At 53.8% G+C, this 16,262-nt stretch overlaps 2 protein-coding genes across 2 annotated transcripts in view; one reads left to right on the plus strand and one right to left on the minus strand.

Annotated features, from left to right (window-relative positions):
• LOC134037496 (troponin I, slow skeletal muscle-like) overlaps positions 1 to 760 on the minus strand; it is a 47,902-nt gene extending 47,142 nt beyond the window's left edge. Inside the window, exon 1 of the mRNA XM_062482796.1 lies at positions 757 to 760. The gene's annotated coding sequence lies outside the window, so the exon portion shown is untranslated. The remainder of the gene's footprint in view (positions 1 to 756) is intronic.
• On the plus strand, positions 222 to 15,805 carry atp2b1a (ATPase plasma membrane Ca2+ transporting 1a). The gene is given in 14 exon segments (XM_062482793.1): positions 222 to 461; positions 841 to 1,082; positions 1,764 to 2,001; positions 2,952 to 3,131; positions 3,350 to 3,437; positions 3,532 to 3,638; positions 4,512 to 4,602; positions 4,605 to 4,702; positions 5,834 to 6,047; positions 6,367 to 6,578; positions 7,605 to 7,712; positions 8,763 to 8,951; positions 9,814 to 9,903; positions 13,035 to 15,805. Coding segments are annotated over 14 exon segments (2,508 nt in total). The 3' UTR covers positions 13,446 to 15,805.
• Positions 15,806 to 16,262: the final 457 nt, after the last annotated feature.

Genomic DNA, 16,262 nt, shown 5'->3' on the forward strand with positions numbered 1-16,262 from the left:
AACCAAGTCCTCGACCTGCAGTGTCCATGATCACATCACTCACTTACTATTAGGACTTCATATGAGCACTGAGAAGAAGCTGGAACACAGGAATAGTTCAGCAGTCCTAGTCTATTAGCAGGTCAGTTCAGAGAGACTTCACGCTTGTAATATTCTCCTCTGTCCTCTCTCTCCCCTCTCCTCCTCCCCTCCTCTCCCCTCCCCTCCTCTCCTCGTAGAAAATGATGAAGGACAACAACCTGGTGAGACACCTGGACGCCTGTGAAACCATGGGCAACGCTACCGCCATCTGCTCCGACAAAACCGGAACTCTGACCATGAACCGCATGACCGTGGTGCAGGCCTTCCTGGGGGACAAACACTACCGGAAGGTTCCGGAGCCCGATCTGGTCAATGCCAGCATCCTAGACCTCCTGATCGTGGGGATAGGGGTGAACTGTGCCTATACCACCAAGATCATGGTAAGACTGGACTGGGCGGGTGTAGTTCAGGACGGTTGGGGAGGGGGTGGGGGGCGGGGGTGTTTAGACTTGGCCTGGAGCTGTTAGCTTCTGGCCCGGGGCTCAGGAAGATTGTGGCCCCCAGCTGTGTGACGTTTAGGATGAACTTGACCTTCTCATCAGACTTTTCAGACCCTGGTAAGGGTACACAATGCCCCAAGGCTGAGAGAATCTGGGAAGCACGATTTTTATTTTGAATGTCAAGGGAATGAGAAATGTAACAAGTTTAAAGTGGCCTAAAACTGTTTCCTTACACATGGTGTAACAATTTGGTCTTCCTTTCCCTCCCTAACCTCCCTCTCTCCTCCCTCCCTCCCTCTCTCCCTCCCTCCCTCTCCAGTCCCCAGAGAAGGAGGGGGGTTTGCCCCGTCAGGTTGGTAACAAAACTGAATGTGCCTTGCTGGGCTTCGCCAAAGACCTGAAGCGTGACTACCAGGCCATCCGCAACGAGATCCCAGAGGAGAAGCTGTACAAGGTCTACACCTTCAACTCCGTCAGGAAGTCCATGAGCACGGTGCTGAAGAACGCAGACGGAAGCTTCCGGATGTTCAGCAAAGGAGCGTCTGAGATCCTGCTGAAGAAGTGAGTTTGATCTAGCTGTGTGTGTCTGGAGTGTTACTCCTCCCGGAGGGAGATCTGGATCCAAGCTTACGAGCCGTCAGACGCTGAATTTAACATCTGCGCTCAGCGCTGCTAACAGCTGCTGTTGAATATTTGATATTTGGAGCGTAGTCACGGTACTGTAGATGACTTTGCCAGTCTTGCATTATGGAGGACAGTAGAAATGACATGTGGATACCAGGACACAACAGCAGCAGGAGACGAAAATCTAACTTCTGAGTATTGTTAGCTGTTAAAGCCTTTAAACAGGCTTCCATGGCCAGGTCTTAAAGGAAGCGTGTGTGTGTGTGTGTGTGTGTGTGTGTGTGTGTGTACACATCCATGTAACAGCTTAGGCACTAAGTAGTTCAACTGCATCCTACCAAACCCCTTAACTTCATGTCTTAGAAGCTGGCCTGGAGGAATGAGCTGGTGGTGACTGTAAGCCTCTTAGCCAAGCTCGCCTCCTCGATACCCTCTTAGAATTAGACCTCAGAGCTGTGGCCTTTGTTTTCACACGTTTAATCTCCCCCTCCAATCATCACCTCCCCCTTTTTTCCCTTCCCCCTTTTCTGCCTGTCCACCCCCACCCCCCCCCCCTCCCCTCCCTCCTCCCCCCCCCCCCCCCTCCCCTCCCTCCCTCCCCCCCCCCCCCTCCTCAAGGTGCTCCAAGATCATGACGGCCAGCGGCGAGGCCAAGGTGTTCCGGCCGCGTGACCGTGACGACATGGTGACCAAGGTGATCGAGCCCATGGCGTCCGAGGGCCTGCGGACCATCTGCCTGGCATACCGGGACTTCCCTGCCTCCGAGGCAGAGCCCGACTGGGACAACGAGAACCACATCCTGTCCTGCCTCACCTGCCTCTGCGTGGTGGGCATCGAGGACCCGGTCCGACCTGAGGTCAGTGGGAGCACAACCCCCCCCCTCTCTCTCCTCCCCCTCCTCTCTCTCTCTCTCTCTCTCTCCTCCCCCTCCTCTCTCTCTCTCCTCCCCCTCCTCTCTCTCTCCTCCCCTCCTCTCTCTCTCTCTCCTCCCCCTCCTCTCTCTCTCTCCTCCCCCCCTCTCTCTCTCCTCCCCCTCCTCTCTCTCTCCTCCCCCTCCTCTCTCTCTCTCTCCTCCCCCTCCTCTCTCTCTCTCCTCCCCCTCCTCTCTCTCTCTCTCCTCCCCCTCCTCTCTCTCTCTCTCTCCTCCCCCTCCTCTCTCTCTCTCCTCCCCCTCCTCTCTCTCTCTCCTCCCCCTCCTCTCTCTCTCTCTCTCCTCCCCCTCCTCTCTCCTCATCCTCCTCTCTCTCTCTCCTCCCCCTCCTCTCTCTCTCTCCTCCCCCTCCTCTCTCTCTCTCTCCTCCCCCTCCTCTCTCTCTCTCCTCCCCCTCCTCTCTCTCTCTCCTCCCCCTCCTCTCTCTCTCTCCTGCTCCCCCTCCTCTCTCTCTCCTGCTCCCCCTCCTCTCTCTCTCTCTCCTCCCCCTCCTCTCTCTCTCTCCTCCCCCTCCTCTCTCTCTCCTCCCCCTCCTCTCTCTCTCCTCCCCCTCCTCTCTCTCTGCTCCTCCCCTCCTCTCTCTCTCTCTCCTCCCCCTCCTCTCTCTCTCTCCTCCCCCTCCTCTCTCTCTCCTCCCCCTCCTCTCTCTCTCCTCCCCCTCCTCTCTCTCTCCTCCCCCTCCTCTCTCTCCTGCTCCCCCTCCTCTCTCTCCTCTCAGGGAGCTGAGGAGGAGCAGGTGGTCTGGTCTGGTGCTGGGTTGGGTATTGAGGTTTTAATGTTTTCTTTTACATCTTTATCTCTCTCTTTCTCACTGTCTATCTCTATCTCTCTCTCTCTCACTGTCTATCTCTATCTCTCTCCCCCCCTCCCCCCAGGTACCAGACGCCATCAAGAAGTGCCAGCGAGCGGGCATCACCGTGCGCATGGTGACGGGCGACAACATCAACACGGCCCGCGCCATCGCCTCCAAGTGTGGCATCCTGCTGCCCGGTGACGACTTCCTGTGTATGGAGGGCAAGGAGTTCAACAGACGGATACGCAATGAGAAGGGAGAGGTAGGTCACACCGGGTCACACCTGGATCACACCTGGATCACACCTGGATCACACCTAGATCACACCAGGTCACACCTGGTCACACCTGGTCACACCTGGATCACACCTAGATCAGACCAGGTCACACCAGGATCACACCTAGATCACACCTGGTCACACCTGGTCACACCCCCATTCCTCCTCTGACGGCCCTCTCATGTACGACACTGTCTCCCCAGATCGAGCAGGAGCGCATCGATAAGATCTGGCCCAAGCTGCGCGTGCTGGCCCGCTCATCCCCCACAGACAAACACACGCTAGTGAAAGGTAACCCCCAGCTCCCCAGGGTGGAAGGACTCTTTCTGTGGACCTGGTCCTGGGAGGGTGTAGCTAAGGCTGGGTGTGTGTGCCCCCCCTCCAGGCATCATCGACAGCACCGTGCTGGAGCAGAGACAGGTGGTGGCGGTGACGGGCGACGGCACTAACGACGGCCCCGCCCTGAAGAAGGCCGACGTGGGCTTCGCCATGGTGAGCTCACGCTCTGCTGGCGGGGTCAGGGTGGTGGGGTCAGGGTGGTGGGGTCAGGGTGGTGCGGTCAGGGTGGTGGGGTCAGGGTGGTGGGGTCAGGGTGGTGGGGTCAGGGTGGTGGGGTCAGGGTGGTGGGGTCAGGGTGGTGCGGTCAGGGTGGTGGGGTCAGGGTGGTGGGGTCAGGATGGTGGGGTCAGGGTGGTGGGGTCAGGGTGGTGGGGTCAGGGTGGTGGGGTCAGGGTGGTGGGGTCAGGGTGGTGGGGTCAGGGTGGTGGGGTCAGGGTGGTGGGGTCAGGGTGGTGCGGTCAGGGTGGTGGGGTCAGGGTGGTGCGGTCAGGGTGGTGGGGTCAGGGTGGTGCGGTCAGGGTGGTGGGGTCAGGGTGGTGCGGTCAGGGTGGTGGGGTCAGGGTGGTGCGGTCAGGGTGGTGCGGTCAGGGTGGTGGGGTCAGGGTGGTGCGGTCAGGGTGGTGCGGTCAGGGTGGTGGGGTCAGGGTGGTGCGGTCAGGGTGGTGCGGTCAGGGTGGTGGGGTCAGGATGGTGGGGTCAGGGTGGTGGGGTCAGGGTGGTGGGGTTATCCACCTTTAGCAAAACAAAGTTCGCAAACGCCACTGTGGGGTCCTGTTGGTTATATATTGACATCCACTATTGTGACTTGTTCTGGATTAAAAAGATAGAAAACTGGTCACTAAACAGCTAAGAAATGTAATTTTACAGAAAAAATTGACTTTATTCACCCTATGGGAGGAAGTTCCTGGTTGAACGGTGTTTAGTAAACCTTGAGTTAACTCATCTCAGACAGCCGGACAGCTGGGATGTTAGACTGGGCATCAGGCCAGCAGCAGGATCTGAGGGTTGGTTGGTGTGTTCCCGCAGGGTATCGCAGGCACGGACGTGGCTAAGGAGGCCTCAGACATCATCCTGACAGACGACAACTTCTCCAGCATCGTGAAGGCTGTGATGTGGGGAGGAACGTGTACGACAGCATCTCCAAGTTCCTGCAGTTCCAGCTCACCGTCAACATAGTAGCTGTTATAGTGGCCTTCACTGGAGCCTGTATCACTCAGGTAACACACACACTGGGCTGTGTTCAGTCTATACTCCAGACAGCAAGGTACTGGGCTGTGTTCAGTCTATACTCCAGACAGCAAGGTACTGGGCTGTGTGCTGAACCCTGCTAGTTCTGGGGGAACGTGTTGCTGTTAGAAGGGAATAACGCCAAATAATTCAATAAGGTGATTCCATGCTATTGTACAGTCTAAACTCTCAACTGCCCAGAGGCAGAGCCCCCCCCTCCCCCCATGACCCTGCCGCATCGAGACGCCACAAAATGATGGCGCAGCCAGGCAAGAAGCGATTGCTAATAGGGCTCCACAGCCTGGGAACAAACAGCTATTTGAAGCCCATCTCTGCACGGTGCTCTCTGTCTGATTACATATTGAACACTGTTGTAATTATGGCATAATGGCTGATGAAGGCTTGATTATGGATGGGTGCCGTCATCATAGCTGGCCTGTTGACAGCAGTCGTTCACAGTCGTGTTTCCAGTGTGTTCAGGAGAGGAGGGAGTCTGAGCACAGAGAGTAATGCTGTGTTCCTCTCCTTCCTGCCCACCTTTCTGTCCTCTGCCTTTCTTCCTCTCTTTCTGTCTCTTTCCCTCTCTCTCTACCCCTCTCTCTCTCTACCCCTCTCTCTCTCTACCCCTCTCTCTCTACCTCTCTCTCCCCCCCTCTCTCTCTACCCCTCTCTCTTTACCTCTCTCTCCCCTCTCTCTACCCCTGTCTCTCCCCCCTCTCTCTCTACCCCTCTCTCTACCTCTCTCTCCCCTCTCTCTCTACCCCTGTCTCTCCCCCCTCTCTCTCTACCCCTCTCTCTACCTCTCTCTCCCCCCTCTCTCTCTACCCCTCTCTCTCCCCCCTCCTCTCTACCCCTCTCTCCCCCCTCCTCTCTCTACCCCCCTCCTCTCTCTACCCCTCTCTCTCCCCCCTCCTCTCTCTACCCCCCTCCTCTCTCTACCCCTCTCTCTCTACCCCTCTCTCTACCCCTCTCTCTCTACCCCCCTCTCTCTCTACCCTCTCTCTCTACCCCTCTCTCTACCCCTCTCTCTCTACCCCTCTCTCTCTACCCTCTCTCTCTACCCCTCTCTCTACCCCTCTCTCTCTACCCCTCTCTCTCTACCTCTCTCTCCCCCCCTGCAGGACTCTCCTCTGAAGGCGGTGCAGATGCTGTGGGTGAACCTGATCATGGACACGTTTGCCTCCCTGGCCCTGGCCACCGAGCCCCCCACCGAGTCTCTGCTCCTGAGGAAGCCCTACGGCCGCAACAAGCCGCTCATCTCCCGCACCATGATGAAGAACATCCTGGGCCACGGTGTCTACCAGCTCACCATCATCTTCACACTGCTGTTCGTGGGTAAGCCTGTCCCTTAGAGTGGGCAATGCAGCCCCAGCCCCTGCCCCCCCAGCCCCTGCCCCCCCAGCCTCTGCCCCCCCAGCCCCTGCCCCCCCAGCCCCTGCCCCCCCAGCCTCTGCCCCCCTAGCCTCTGCCCCCCCAGCCTCTGCCCCCCCAGCCTCTGCCCCCCCTAGCCTCTGCCCCCCCAGCCCCTGCCCCCCCAGCCTCTGCCCCCCCTAGCCTCTGCCCCCCCAGCCTCTGCCCCCCCAGCCCCTGCCCCCCCAGCCCCTGCCCCCCACCCCCAGACTCACATGTTTCCTGTCTCCGGCTCCCCCCCCAGGTGAGAAGATCTTCGACATAGACAGTGGCAGGAACACGCCCCTGCACGCCCCTCCCTCTGAGCACTACACCATCGTGTTCAACACCTTCGTCATGATGCAGCTCTTCAACGAGATCAACGCCCGCAAGATCCACGGGGAGAGGAACGTGTTCGACGGCATCTTCAACAACCTCATCTTCTGCTCCATCGTGTTCGGCACCTTCATCATCCAGGTGGGCCCACAGAGAGGACGTGTAGCTGGAGGCTTTCCCACTAGACAGGATGTGTGTTAGTAATTCGTAACATCATTTGTCACCACTTAAGTTGTGTCGTGACTGAAAGGCGGATTAAAAAACACCCATTTTTATTCCCCCCACCCACCCACCTAAAAAAGAGACAGACCTTAAAGATCAAACTACCAAAACTCCTCAGACCTATCATGTGTGCTGTGATGTATGGATCTGAACCAGGAAGCAGCTCTGTCAGGAAGCATGATGTGTGTGTGTGGTCTCCCTGCTTCCTGTCTCCCTGCCTCCTGTTTCCCTGCCTCCTGTCTTCCTGTCTCCCTGCCTCCTGTTTCCCTGCCTCCTGTTTCCCTGCCTCCTGTCTCCCTGCCTCCTGTCTCCCTGCCTCCTGTCTCCCTGTTTCCCTGCCTCCTGTCTCCCTGCCTCCTGTTTCCCTGTCTCCCTGTTTCCCTGTCTCCCTGCCTCCCTGTCTCCCTGTCTCCCTGTCTCCCTGCGTCCTGTCTCCCTTGCCTCCCTGCCTCTTGTCTCCCTGCCTCTTGTCTCCCTGCCTCTTGTCTCCCTGCCTCCTGTCTCCCTGCCTCCTGTCTCCCTGCCTCCTGCCTCCCTGTCTCCCTGCCTCCTGTCTCCCTGTCTCCCTGCGTCCTGTCTCCCTGCGTCCTGTCTCCCTGCCTCCTGTCTCCCTGCCTCCTGTCTGCCTGCCTCCTGTCTCCCTGCCTCTCTGCGTGCACTCTAATGCCTCCTGTCTGCCTGCCTCCTGTCTCCCTGCCTCCTGTATCCCTGCCTCTCTGCGTGCACTCTAATGCCTCCTGTCTCCCTGCCTCCTGTCTCCATGCCTCTTGCCTCTCTGTGTGCTATCTAACGCCTTCCTGTCTCCCTGCGTCCTGTCTCTCTGCCTCCTGTCTCCCTGCCTCCTGTCTCCCTGCCTCCTGTCTCCCTGCCTCCTGTCTCCCTGCCTCTCTGCCTCCTGCCTCTCTGCGTGCTCTCTAACGCCTCCTGTCTCCCTGCTCTGCTCAGATCGTCATTGTGCAGTTTGGAGGCAAGCCGTTCAGCTGCGTGGGGCTGTCCATCGACCAGTGGCTCTGGTGTGTGTTCCTGGGCTTCGGCTGCCTGCTGTGGGGTCAGGTACGACCACGCTCACCTGGACCTCACCTGGGGGCCCCGCTGGGGCTGGCTGGACTGTTAGAGGGGCCAGTTACACTAAACAGGATGTTGTCATATAGCTTTCTTCACTGTGTTGCAGGCATTAACAGAAGAAATAGCATGTTTATAAGCATTCAGACTTTACATTTAGGGGGGCCACAAGGGGGTCCAAGCTTGTTGTCATGGGGGCCCTGCCCTCCTCCAGAGCCACCCCTATTTCTCCCTCACCTGTCTGAGGGGGACCAGCCTAACTGCTGTACCACACTGCCCCCATGTGGCCACATGAAGTAGTGTTGTTGCCATGGTTCTGTCATGTATACATGTGTGCAAGTGTGACATTCCTCTGGGCGTTTTTCACCTGTTATTTAGCGAGAGAGAGTTGCTGCGTTTTGATGCCCAGGTGTCTGAGAGCTCTGTTGTGCACCTGTAGCACACAGGGCTGTAAGTCACTGGAGCAAGGCTGAGATTTTACTCATGAATTCAGTTCTTAAGTCCAGTGTAGGACATGACAGAAAGAAACCATGAAAGAAACAACTTGACTGATCCCTGAGGGGAAATACGCAGATCGCTGGTCCTTAACCTCCTCCCTCCACCCTTCCTCTCCTTCCCTTCCTCATCTTCCTCCACCCCTCATCTCCTCCTTTCCCTCATCACCCTTAACCCCTCCTCTCCCTCCACCCTTCCTCTGCCTTACCTCTCCTTTCCTCCCCCCTGTACCCATCTTCCTCCTCTCCCTCCTTCCTCTCCTCCTTCCTGTCCTCCTTCCTCTCCTCCTCCTTCCTCTCTACCTTCCTCTCCTCCTCCTTCCTCTCCTCTCTACCTTCCCCTCCTCCTTCCTCTCCTCCTCCTTCCTCTCCTCCTTCCTGTCCTCCTTCCTCTCCTCCTCCTTCCTCTCTACCTTCCTCTCCTCCTCCTTCCTCTCCTCTCTACCTTCCCCTCCTCCTTCCTCTCCTCCTTCCTCTCCTCCTTCCTGTCCTCCTTCCTCTCCTCCTCCTTCCTCTCCTCTCTACCTTCCTCTCCTCCTCCCCCCAGCTGATCTCGTCCGTACCGACCAGCCGGCTGAAGTTCCTGAAGACGGCAGGTCACGGCACCCAGAAGGAGGAGATCCCGGACGAGGAGCTGGAGGACATGGAGGAGATGGAGGAGATCGACCACGCAGAGCGGGAGCTGCGTCGAGGACAGATCCTCTGGTTCAGAGGCCTCAACCGCATCCAGACTCAGGTAGGGTCTCCTGACGCTGCCCTCCCTCCCCGTCACCCCGCACCCCCTCCTCAACCACCAGCAAGGGAAACAAAAGCCATATACCTCTCTCGTTCCCACCTCTTCTCTCTCAGCCCCAAGGCCTCTGTTTGACCTCCAAGCGCTGTAAGAACGGCCTCTGTTTGACCTCCAAGCGCTGTAAGAACGGCCTCTGTTTGACCTCCAAGCGCTGTAAGAACGGCTTGTGCCTTCAGGAAAAACCTCTCTGGTTCGGTATTTCTGTTTGCTTTGAAGCTACCAGGTACGGTACCTGAGTCTGACCTGAAGCCAAGTGTTTCCACTGACGTCTCAGGTGAACGCAAGCAAACGACAAAAGTGCCCTCTCTCAGATTATGATGGTGGTTTGCTTGAGCAGTTGTAACTCCGGTGAACATGGTGAGAGGGTTGGTGAGTCTCCAGGACGTGGAATGAGCCTGTGAGGAGAGAACAGTCACAATCAGGTTGTAACTCAGGGTGAAACTCTCTCAGATCAGTGCCTTCTTTCCTCCTTAAACTCTCCTCTTTGAAACTGCTTCTTATATCTGAAACCCCCTCCCTTACCCCCCCCCTACCCCCTTACCTCCCCCTCTCCCCCCCTCCCTTACCTCCCCCCCCCCTCCCTTACCCCCTCTCCCCCCCTCCCTTACCTCCCCCCCCCTCCCTTACCCCCTTTCCCCCCCTCCCTTACCTCCCCCCCTCCCTTACCCCCCCCCCCCCCCCCCACTCAATCCGAGTGAAATTTGTATAATATTTGGTGCCTTTTCTTTATTTCTGCCTCTGTTCTCTTTTCCCCTCTGGCTGTGTTTTCTGGGTCTTTGCTGTCATGCTGTCTGGTTCCTTGCAGATGGATGTAGTGAGTGCGTTCCAGAGTGGAACTTCCTTTCAGGGGGCTGTGAGGCGTCAGCCCTCCAGCGCCAGTCAGCAGCAGCACGATGTAACCAATGTTTCTAGCCCTTCACATGTAGTCTTTTCTACCACTACTTCCTCTGCCGGCAACACCGCTTCTGCCGATGTGGGGTGTGAGTGTGTGTTCCTCCTTTAGTGCATGCCTCTCTCTCTCTCTCCTAACACCTTCCTTTTCCACTGTTCTCGCCTAACGTTGATGATCTCATTCTTCTCCTAATGTCCCCTTTTTCTTGAGAAAAAAAAAAAAAAAAAACAATGCAAAAGAAAACAAAAATACAAATCGCAAAAGCACATCACATTACATGCGTAACTATCTATGTATTTGTAACCAGGCCACTTGGTCTGAAGTTTGTCATGTTTTCTGTTCTGCTTCCGCTTGGTCTCTGATTAAGGAGTGGGTGTTGTGTGGGGGTGGTGGGTGGGGGTGGTGGGGATGGCTGGTAAAGATAAGTGTGATTATATCCATGTGTGGTCTGTCTGCAGCTAGCTTCAGGGCCCTGGTCCTAGCTTAGTACTTGTGGCTCTGTCCCGCTCTCCTCCCTAGCCGGGTAAATGTTTTGAGTATATGCCCATGGTCACTGTACCCCCAAAAAACAACAACAGTCATTTTTAAAAGAAGGAAATGATTCAGTTGCTAATTCTGTTTCGAGACCAATTCCTATAAGCCATCAAACCAGGGAGCGCTTTCTCCAGAGTGCCAAGACTCAGGGAGCGCTTTCTCCAGAGCACCATGACTCAGGGAGCGCTTTCTCCAGAGCACCATGACTCAGGGAGCGCTTTCTCCAGAGCACCATGTCTCAGGGAGCGCTTTCTCCAGAGCACCATGGCATCATCGGCTGATGATGCTGACAGTGTATTGTCATTACCATGCCTACCCTTTTAGCAGCCATGTTAGTTGTGTGTCAAGGTGTTTCCAGGGCTGCCAAGGGTGTTGCTGTGGTTTGCCCTGCAGCTGGGCCCACACACATGGAGTCAGTATGGATGTCTGGAGTCTCCTGTGGGATAAGCGTCGGTTGGGTACAGCAAGACAGCCCTGCCGTCCTGGGGGCGTCCTGGGGGCGTCCTGGGGGCGTCCTGGGGGCGTCCTGGGGGCGTCCTGGGGGCGTCCTGGGGGCGTCCTGGGGGCGTCCTGGGGGCGTCCTGAGGGGCGTCCTGGGGGCGTCCTGGGGGGTGTCCTGAGGGGGCGTCCTGGGGGCGTCCTGGGGGGCGTCCTGGGGGGCGTCCTGGGGGCGTCCTGGGGGCGTCCTGGGGGGCGTCCTGGGGGCGTCCTGAGGGGGCGTCCTGGGGGCGTCCTGGGGGCGTCCTGGGGGCGTCCTGGGGGCGTCCTGGGGGGCGTCCTGGGGGCGTCCTGGGGGCGTCCTGGGGGCGTCCTGAGGGGCGTCCTGGGGGCGTCCTGGGGGCGTCCTGGGGGGTGTCCTGAGGGGGCGTCCTGGGGGCGTCCTGGGGGCGTCCTGGGGGCGTCCTGGGGGCGTCCTGGGGGGTGTCCTGAGGGGGCGTCCTGGGGGCGTCCTGGGGGCGTCCTGGGGGCGTCCTGGGGGCGTCCTGGGGGCGTCCTGGGGGGTGTCCTGAGGGGGCGTCCTGGGGGCGTCCTGGGGGGTGTCCTGAGGGGGCGTCCTGGGGGCGTCCTGGGGGCGTCCTGAGGGCGTCCTGGGGGGTGTCCTGAGGGGGCGTCCTGGGGGCGTCCTGGGGGCGTCCTGAGGGCCCCCCCTGCTGGAGTTCTTCACTTTTGCTTTGCAGGAGGAGCCAGGGGGTTGGGTTTTGATCTGAAGATGTTCTCTTCTAGGTCGACAGGGCCAGCTGTCACTGCTGAAGATTCATCTAGAGTTGGAAAGATCCAGATTATTGGACAGCTTAATGTAATGATGATGTCACTAACGCAAGGCAATTGTTAAGCTTCCAAGTTTTAATTCATTTTTGTCAGTCATTTTGATCTGTCTTAATTAAACTACACCCTCTCTCTAGGTATGTAGCTGTGTGCGAACACGAGAAGTTTGAACTTTAATCAATCTGTTACGGAAAAACCTTTCATGTATTTTGAACGAAAGTTTGTTTTGTAGCTAGAACTGCATCTACTGTTGCCAATATGACAAACAGAAGCAACATACTGTGACAACACTGACTCCAACATATTCCTCCTGTAGATTCTGTGAAATGTGTCATGGGCTATACTCAAAGGTTTACTACTATTGAAACACAAGGTAGCTCTGCTCTGCATGGGTCTAAGTGCTTAGTTGTGACTGTGTAGTTCTCTGGTGCTGTTTCTTACCCATCTAAAGCTTTAGATATGCTTGGCTGCCGCAGTTTGATGTTTTTTGTCCACAACATAATCAGTAACTGACCCCCCCTCCCGCCTGAGCATGGCGATCAAGTTTAACCCTCCCTGTCCAGCCTCTGTCCCACCCTGGACCATGTTCTTGTCCAGAACATCGTCCCTTGTGTCGCTCTGTCTCTCTCTCAACCTCTTTCTCTCTCTTTCTACCCGTCTCTGTCCCTCTCTCTACCTGTCTCTGTCTCTCTCTCTCTCTACCTCACTCTCTGTCCCTCTCTCTACCTGTCTCTGTCTCTCTCTCTCTCTACCTCACTCTCTGTCCCTCTCTCTACCTGTCTCTGTCTCTCTATCTTGCATTTTGAGTAATTGGACAACCTCAGGATTTTACAACTGTAGGACTACCATCTTACTACTATCGCCCCCTTGCATTTGTTTTTAAATGGTGTGCCCTCTGACGTTTGAGAGCTGCTGGTTAGAGGCAGCTCACCTGTACCTCAGGTGTGCTGCCAGGTGTGTCAAGAGCGCTCCGTCTCAGTCAGGGCAGGACCCTGTAACACAAGGATTAATGTTGACTCCTCCTACTACCACTGCTAGTCACCCCAGAACACAAGCAGGATGCTACTAGTCATCACTGCACACCTGCACGCTTTTCTTTAAAGGAACATTCTTCCCCAAAATCCTATAGTTTATTTTGGTGTTCTTTTACCCCCTCCCTCCCCCCCCCCCCTAAACTAAACTCACCATATTGACCCATTGAAATCCAGCCCCAATCTTGCCCATGTCCTTTACAGCTAAAACAAAAACAGTGAGAGTGTCATCAAGCGTTGTGACATGGAAACTGACTTGATTCCCCCCCCCCCCCCCCCTCGCCTCCCCCCTCCCTCCCACAGATCCGGGTGGTGAATGCATTCCGTAGCACGTTGTCCCCCTACGAGGGGCTGGAGAAGCCTGAGTCTCGTAGCTCCATCCACAACTTCATGACCCACCCGGAGTTCCGGATCGAGGACTCCGAGCCCCACATCCCCCTCATCGACGACACCGACGCCGAGGACGACGCCCCCACCAAGCGCAACTCCGCCTCCCCGCGCAACGCCGCGCCCACCCCGCCTCCCCCGCAGTCACCCACCCCTGACGGGGAGCCCGCCTCGCCCGCCACGGCCCCCGCGCCCGCCACGCCCGCCTCGCCCAACCAGAACAATAACGCCGTGGAGAGCGGCAACCACCTCGTCCCGGACGCGGGGAAGTCGGAGATGCCCTCCGCCCCCGAGAGCCCCATACACAGCCTGGAGACGGCACTCTGATCCTGCCCTCTCGTCCAGCCATCAGCACCCCGACCAGCCCCACTCAGCCATTCTCCCTCCCCCACCCGGAGCTCGCCTCGGAGATCCTGGGAGGGAGGTGAGACGGAGGGGAGGAGAAGAGAGACGGACGGGAGGAGAGCTCAGAGTCTTCGGTGAGCTTAGCTTGTGCAGGACGAAAACGAAAGCAAACATTCGTGAGAATGTAAGGTTTGGTTCGGGTCTTTTTTTCTTTTTTTCTCTTCTTCTTAAATCCTCCTTCGCATCACAAGAGGCCTCTGCCTCCACTCCCTCCTCCATCAGGCGTTTTCTCTGCGAAAGAGGGCTGATTATAAACTAGGATTGAAAGTGACCTGTTTTTTTGTTTGTTTTTGTATTATTATTATTATGTTATTTTAATGAGAAGGGGATGATCCTTCTTGTGGCTTGAAGATCAGCTGTATGAATTTTAACCTTATGACCTTTTGAGCTTCTCTTTATCTGAATGGTGTTGTATATTTATCTCATTGGCCCTTGTTCATTCAGAAACTTCTGCTCTCATTGGCTGTTAATATTTTGAATTATTTATGTTTTTGGAAAAAGCAGGTGTGTTTACAAAGTTTGTAGATACTTTTTTTCTGTTTGTTGGCAAAAGAGCTTCCTGGTGTGTGATGCAGAGAAACGTAGGCGGAGTCAGAATGGAATGGGAGGACTGTTTCAGTTACTGCTGTATTTTCAGGAAAAAGGGTGTTTCTATTGAAACTGAACTATTTTTGCCTGCAAGTTTTATTTGTTACATATTTGTAGATAGAACCTTCTAGCCAAACAGATAAACACTAAGGCTTCTATAGCAACGAACCCATGTGGGGCGGGTGTTCCAACAGGATAGAGCAGAGGTTAAAAGAACTGGATGTCTGTTAATTCACCTTTCTATAAATATTTACAACTTTGCTTTAGCAGTTCAAAGTTCCGTTTTGTCACATTGGGAAGCTTGTGAAGTTGTGTTTCACGTTTCATCCATTCAAAGAGTAAAGGAGTGTTTTGGATTTCGTTTTTTTTTTATTCTTCACATGGAGAGTTTCGTTCATGAAGGGAGTTTGGAAGACAGTTGATCATCACATTGAGAATCATTTCTGTTATTCTTATTTTCTTTTCTTTTCTGTTTTTTTTCTTCTGTTTTCCTCACTCAGCGAAACGTCAGTCCCTGCCAATGTACAATATCAACATTTGTTTACTCAGGCTTTGAAAAGGAATTAATTTGAAAGGATTCTATAAATTAAAGAAAGAACCTTTTAACTTCAAATTGTATGTCTTTAGGTAGTAAAATGTTGTCTTGGTCAGAAAAAGCAAGTGGATTATTTTCATATTTTATTTAATTCTCTCTTTAAGTTTTCTTTTAAAGAAAACTTACATTTCCCCTCAAGAGTTATGGTTTGTTGACCTTTCAAAAATCTAAAACCCCAAAAAAATAAGTTTGTACTTTTTCCTCCTTTTACAGTCATAAGATGTTGCTGCATTTGATTTGTTTGTAGACGATTTTGACACCTGATGTACTGGAAACACTTAAGGATTGACACATGCATTTTTAAAGAATAAAAAGGAATAGGAATACATTGGTATCTGCACAGGGTACTTTATTTCCTAACTCGTCCCTTAAGAAGATTTTGATACAGACAAACCATAACAAATTGTAACTTTTTGTATTTTTATGAAGAAGAAAAAAACCTAGTACCGGAATTTTGGGGATTTGACACAAATTTAGAGGAACGTTTCTGTAGGGGATGATTTAAAAGGGGTGTGATTTGTTCTGACAGGAATATTTTTCTCAGGGTGGCGAATGGTTTGAAAGAGAAAGGGGGCTTTTTGTACGGGCCTGGGGTCAGAAAACAAACTCTCTTTATGTTGGGAATTAGCTTGTCTACCAAAGGATTTGTGTAGGGAGCAAATTCTGACAACCTGAATAGCGATCTCATCTGCACTAAAGTGAGGAGTTGGCCTAAAGATGGGAACTGAAATAAAGGGACAGGTTCTGTAGTTGGTTCAATCACAGTAATATTTAGAGGAATACGTTGTTTTTCCTTGTGTTTTACAGATTTAAAAAAAGCAGCTTGAGATTGCAAAACAAAAAATGAGAGAAATGGAAAGAAATAAAGAATTTATATAAGAAGTTCATTCTGTAGCTTCTTCCTGTAACGGGAATGAATGTTTATCCATCTGTTTAATGGATTTTTTTTCTTTTTTTTTTTTTTACATTTGGAAATAAAAAGTACTTAATGTCTTTATCTTGAGCAATTTAAATAGTTATCGTGATTGGATTTACATTTGAAACTTGTCGAGTAATGTGTATGGTTTTTAAAAATAAAAAATGAATATTTAGCCTACACACAGGGCCGTGCTGTTTATTTATTGTAAACCGTTTGTATTTGCCTTTTTATATGTTTTGATTTAGCCTTAAACCAGATAAATCCAGTACTCGCCTCGAAAGATGATTGCGTAGCCATCCAATACTGGAGCAACACTGCCTACTGGTGTTTGGGCTTGGTAATGCACGCATGAAGGGTTAACTAATTATGACTTAATTCATGATTGGGCATTTGACCCGCATACACGTAGATTATCAGGAGTTAAATGAGACTGGAGGCTTCGGTGCCCTGTAGGGAATAAACTATGCGTATTGCATAAAATATGTTTGGACAAAACCGAACAAGGCTAAAACAAGTTTCAAGTAGAAAAAGTGGTGCTCCACAAAACGAAGTGGCAGTTTGTTCTTTCTCGTTACAGCCTGTGTTTGGCCTGTGTGTAGCACGTGCAAGCCTAAAGATTATCATGCTTCTAAATGTG

Source organism: Osmerus eperlanus, chromosome 17, assembly GCF_963692335.1.
Source record: "Osmerus eperlanus chromosome 17, fOsmEpe2.1, whole genome shotgun sequence".
Lineage (NCBI taxonomy): Eukaryota > Metazoa > Chordata > Actinopteri > Osmeriformes > Osmeridae > Osmerus > Osmerus eperlanus.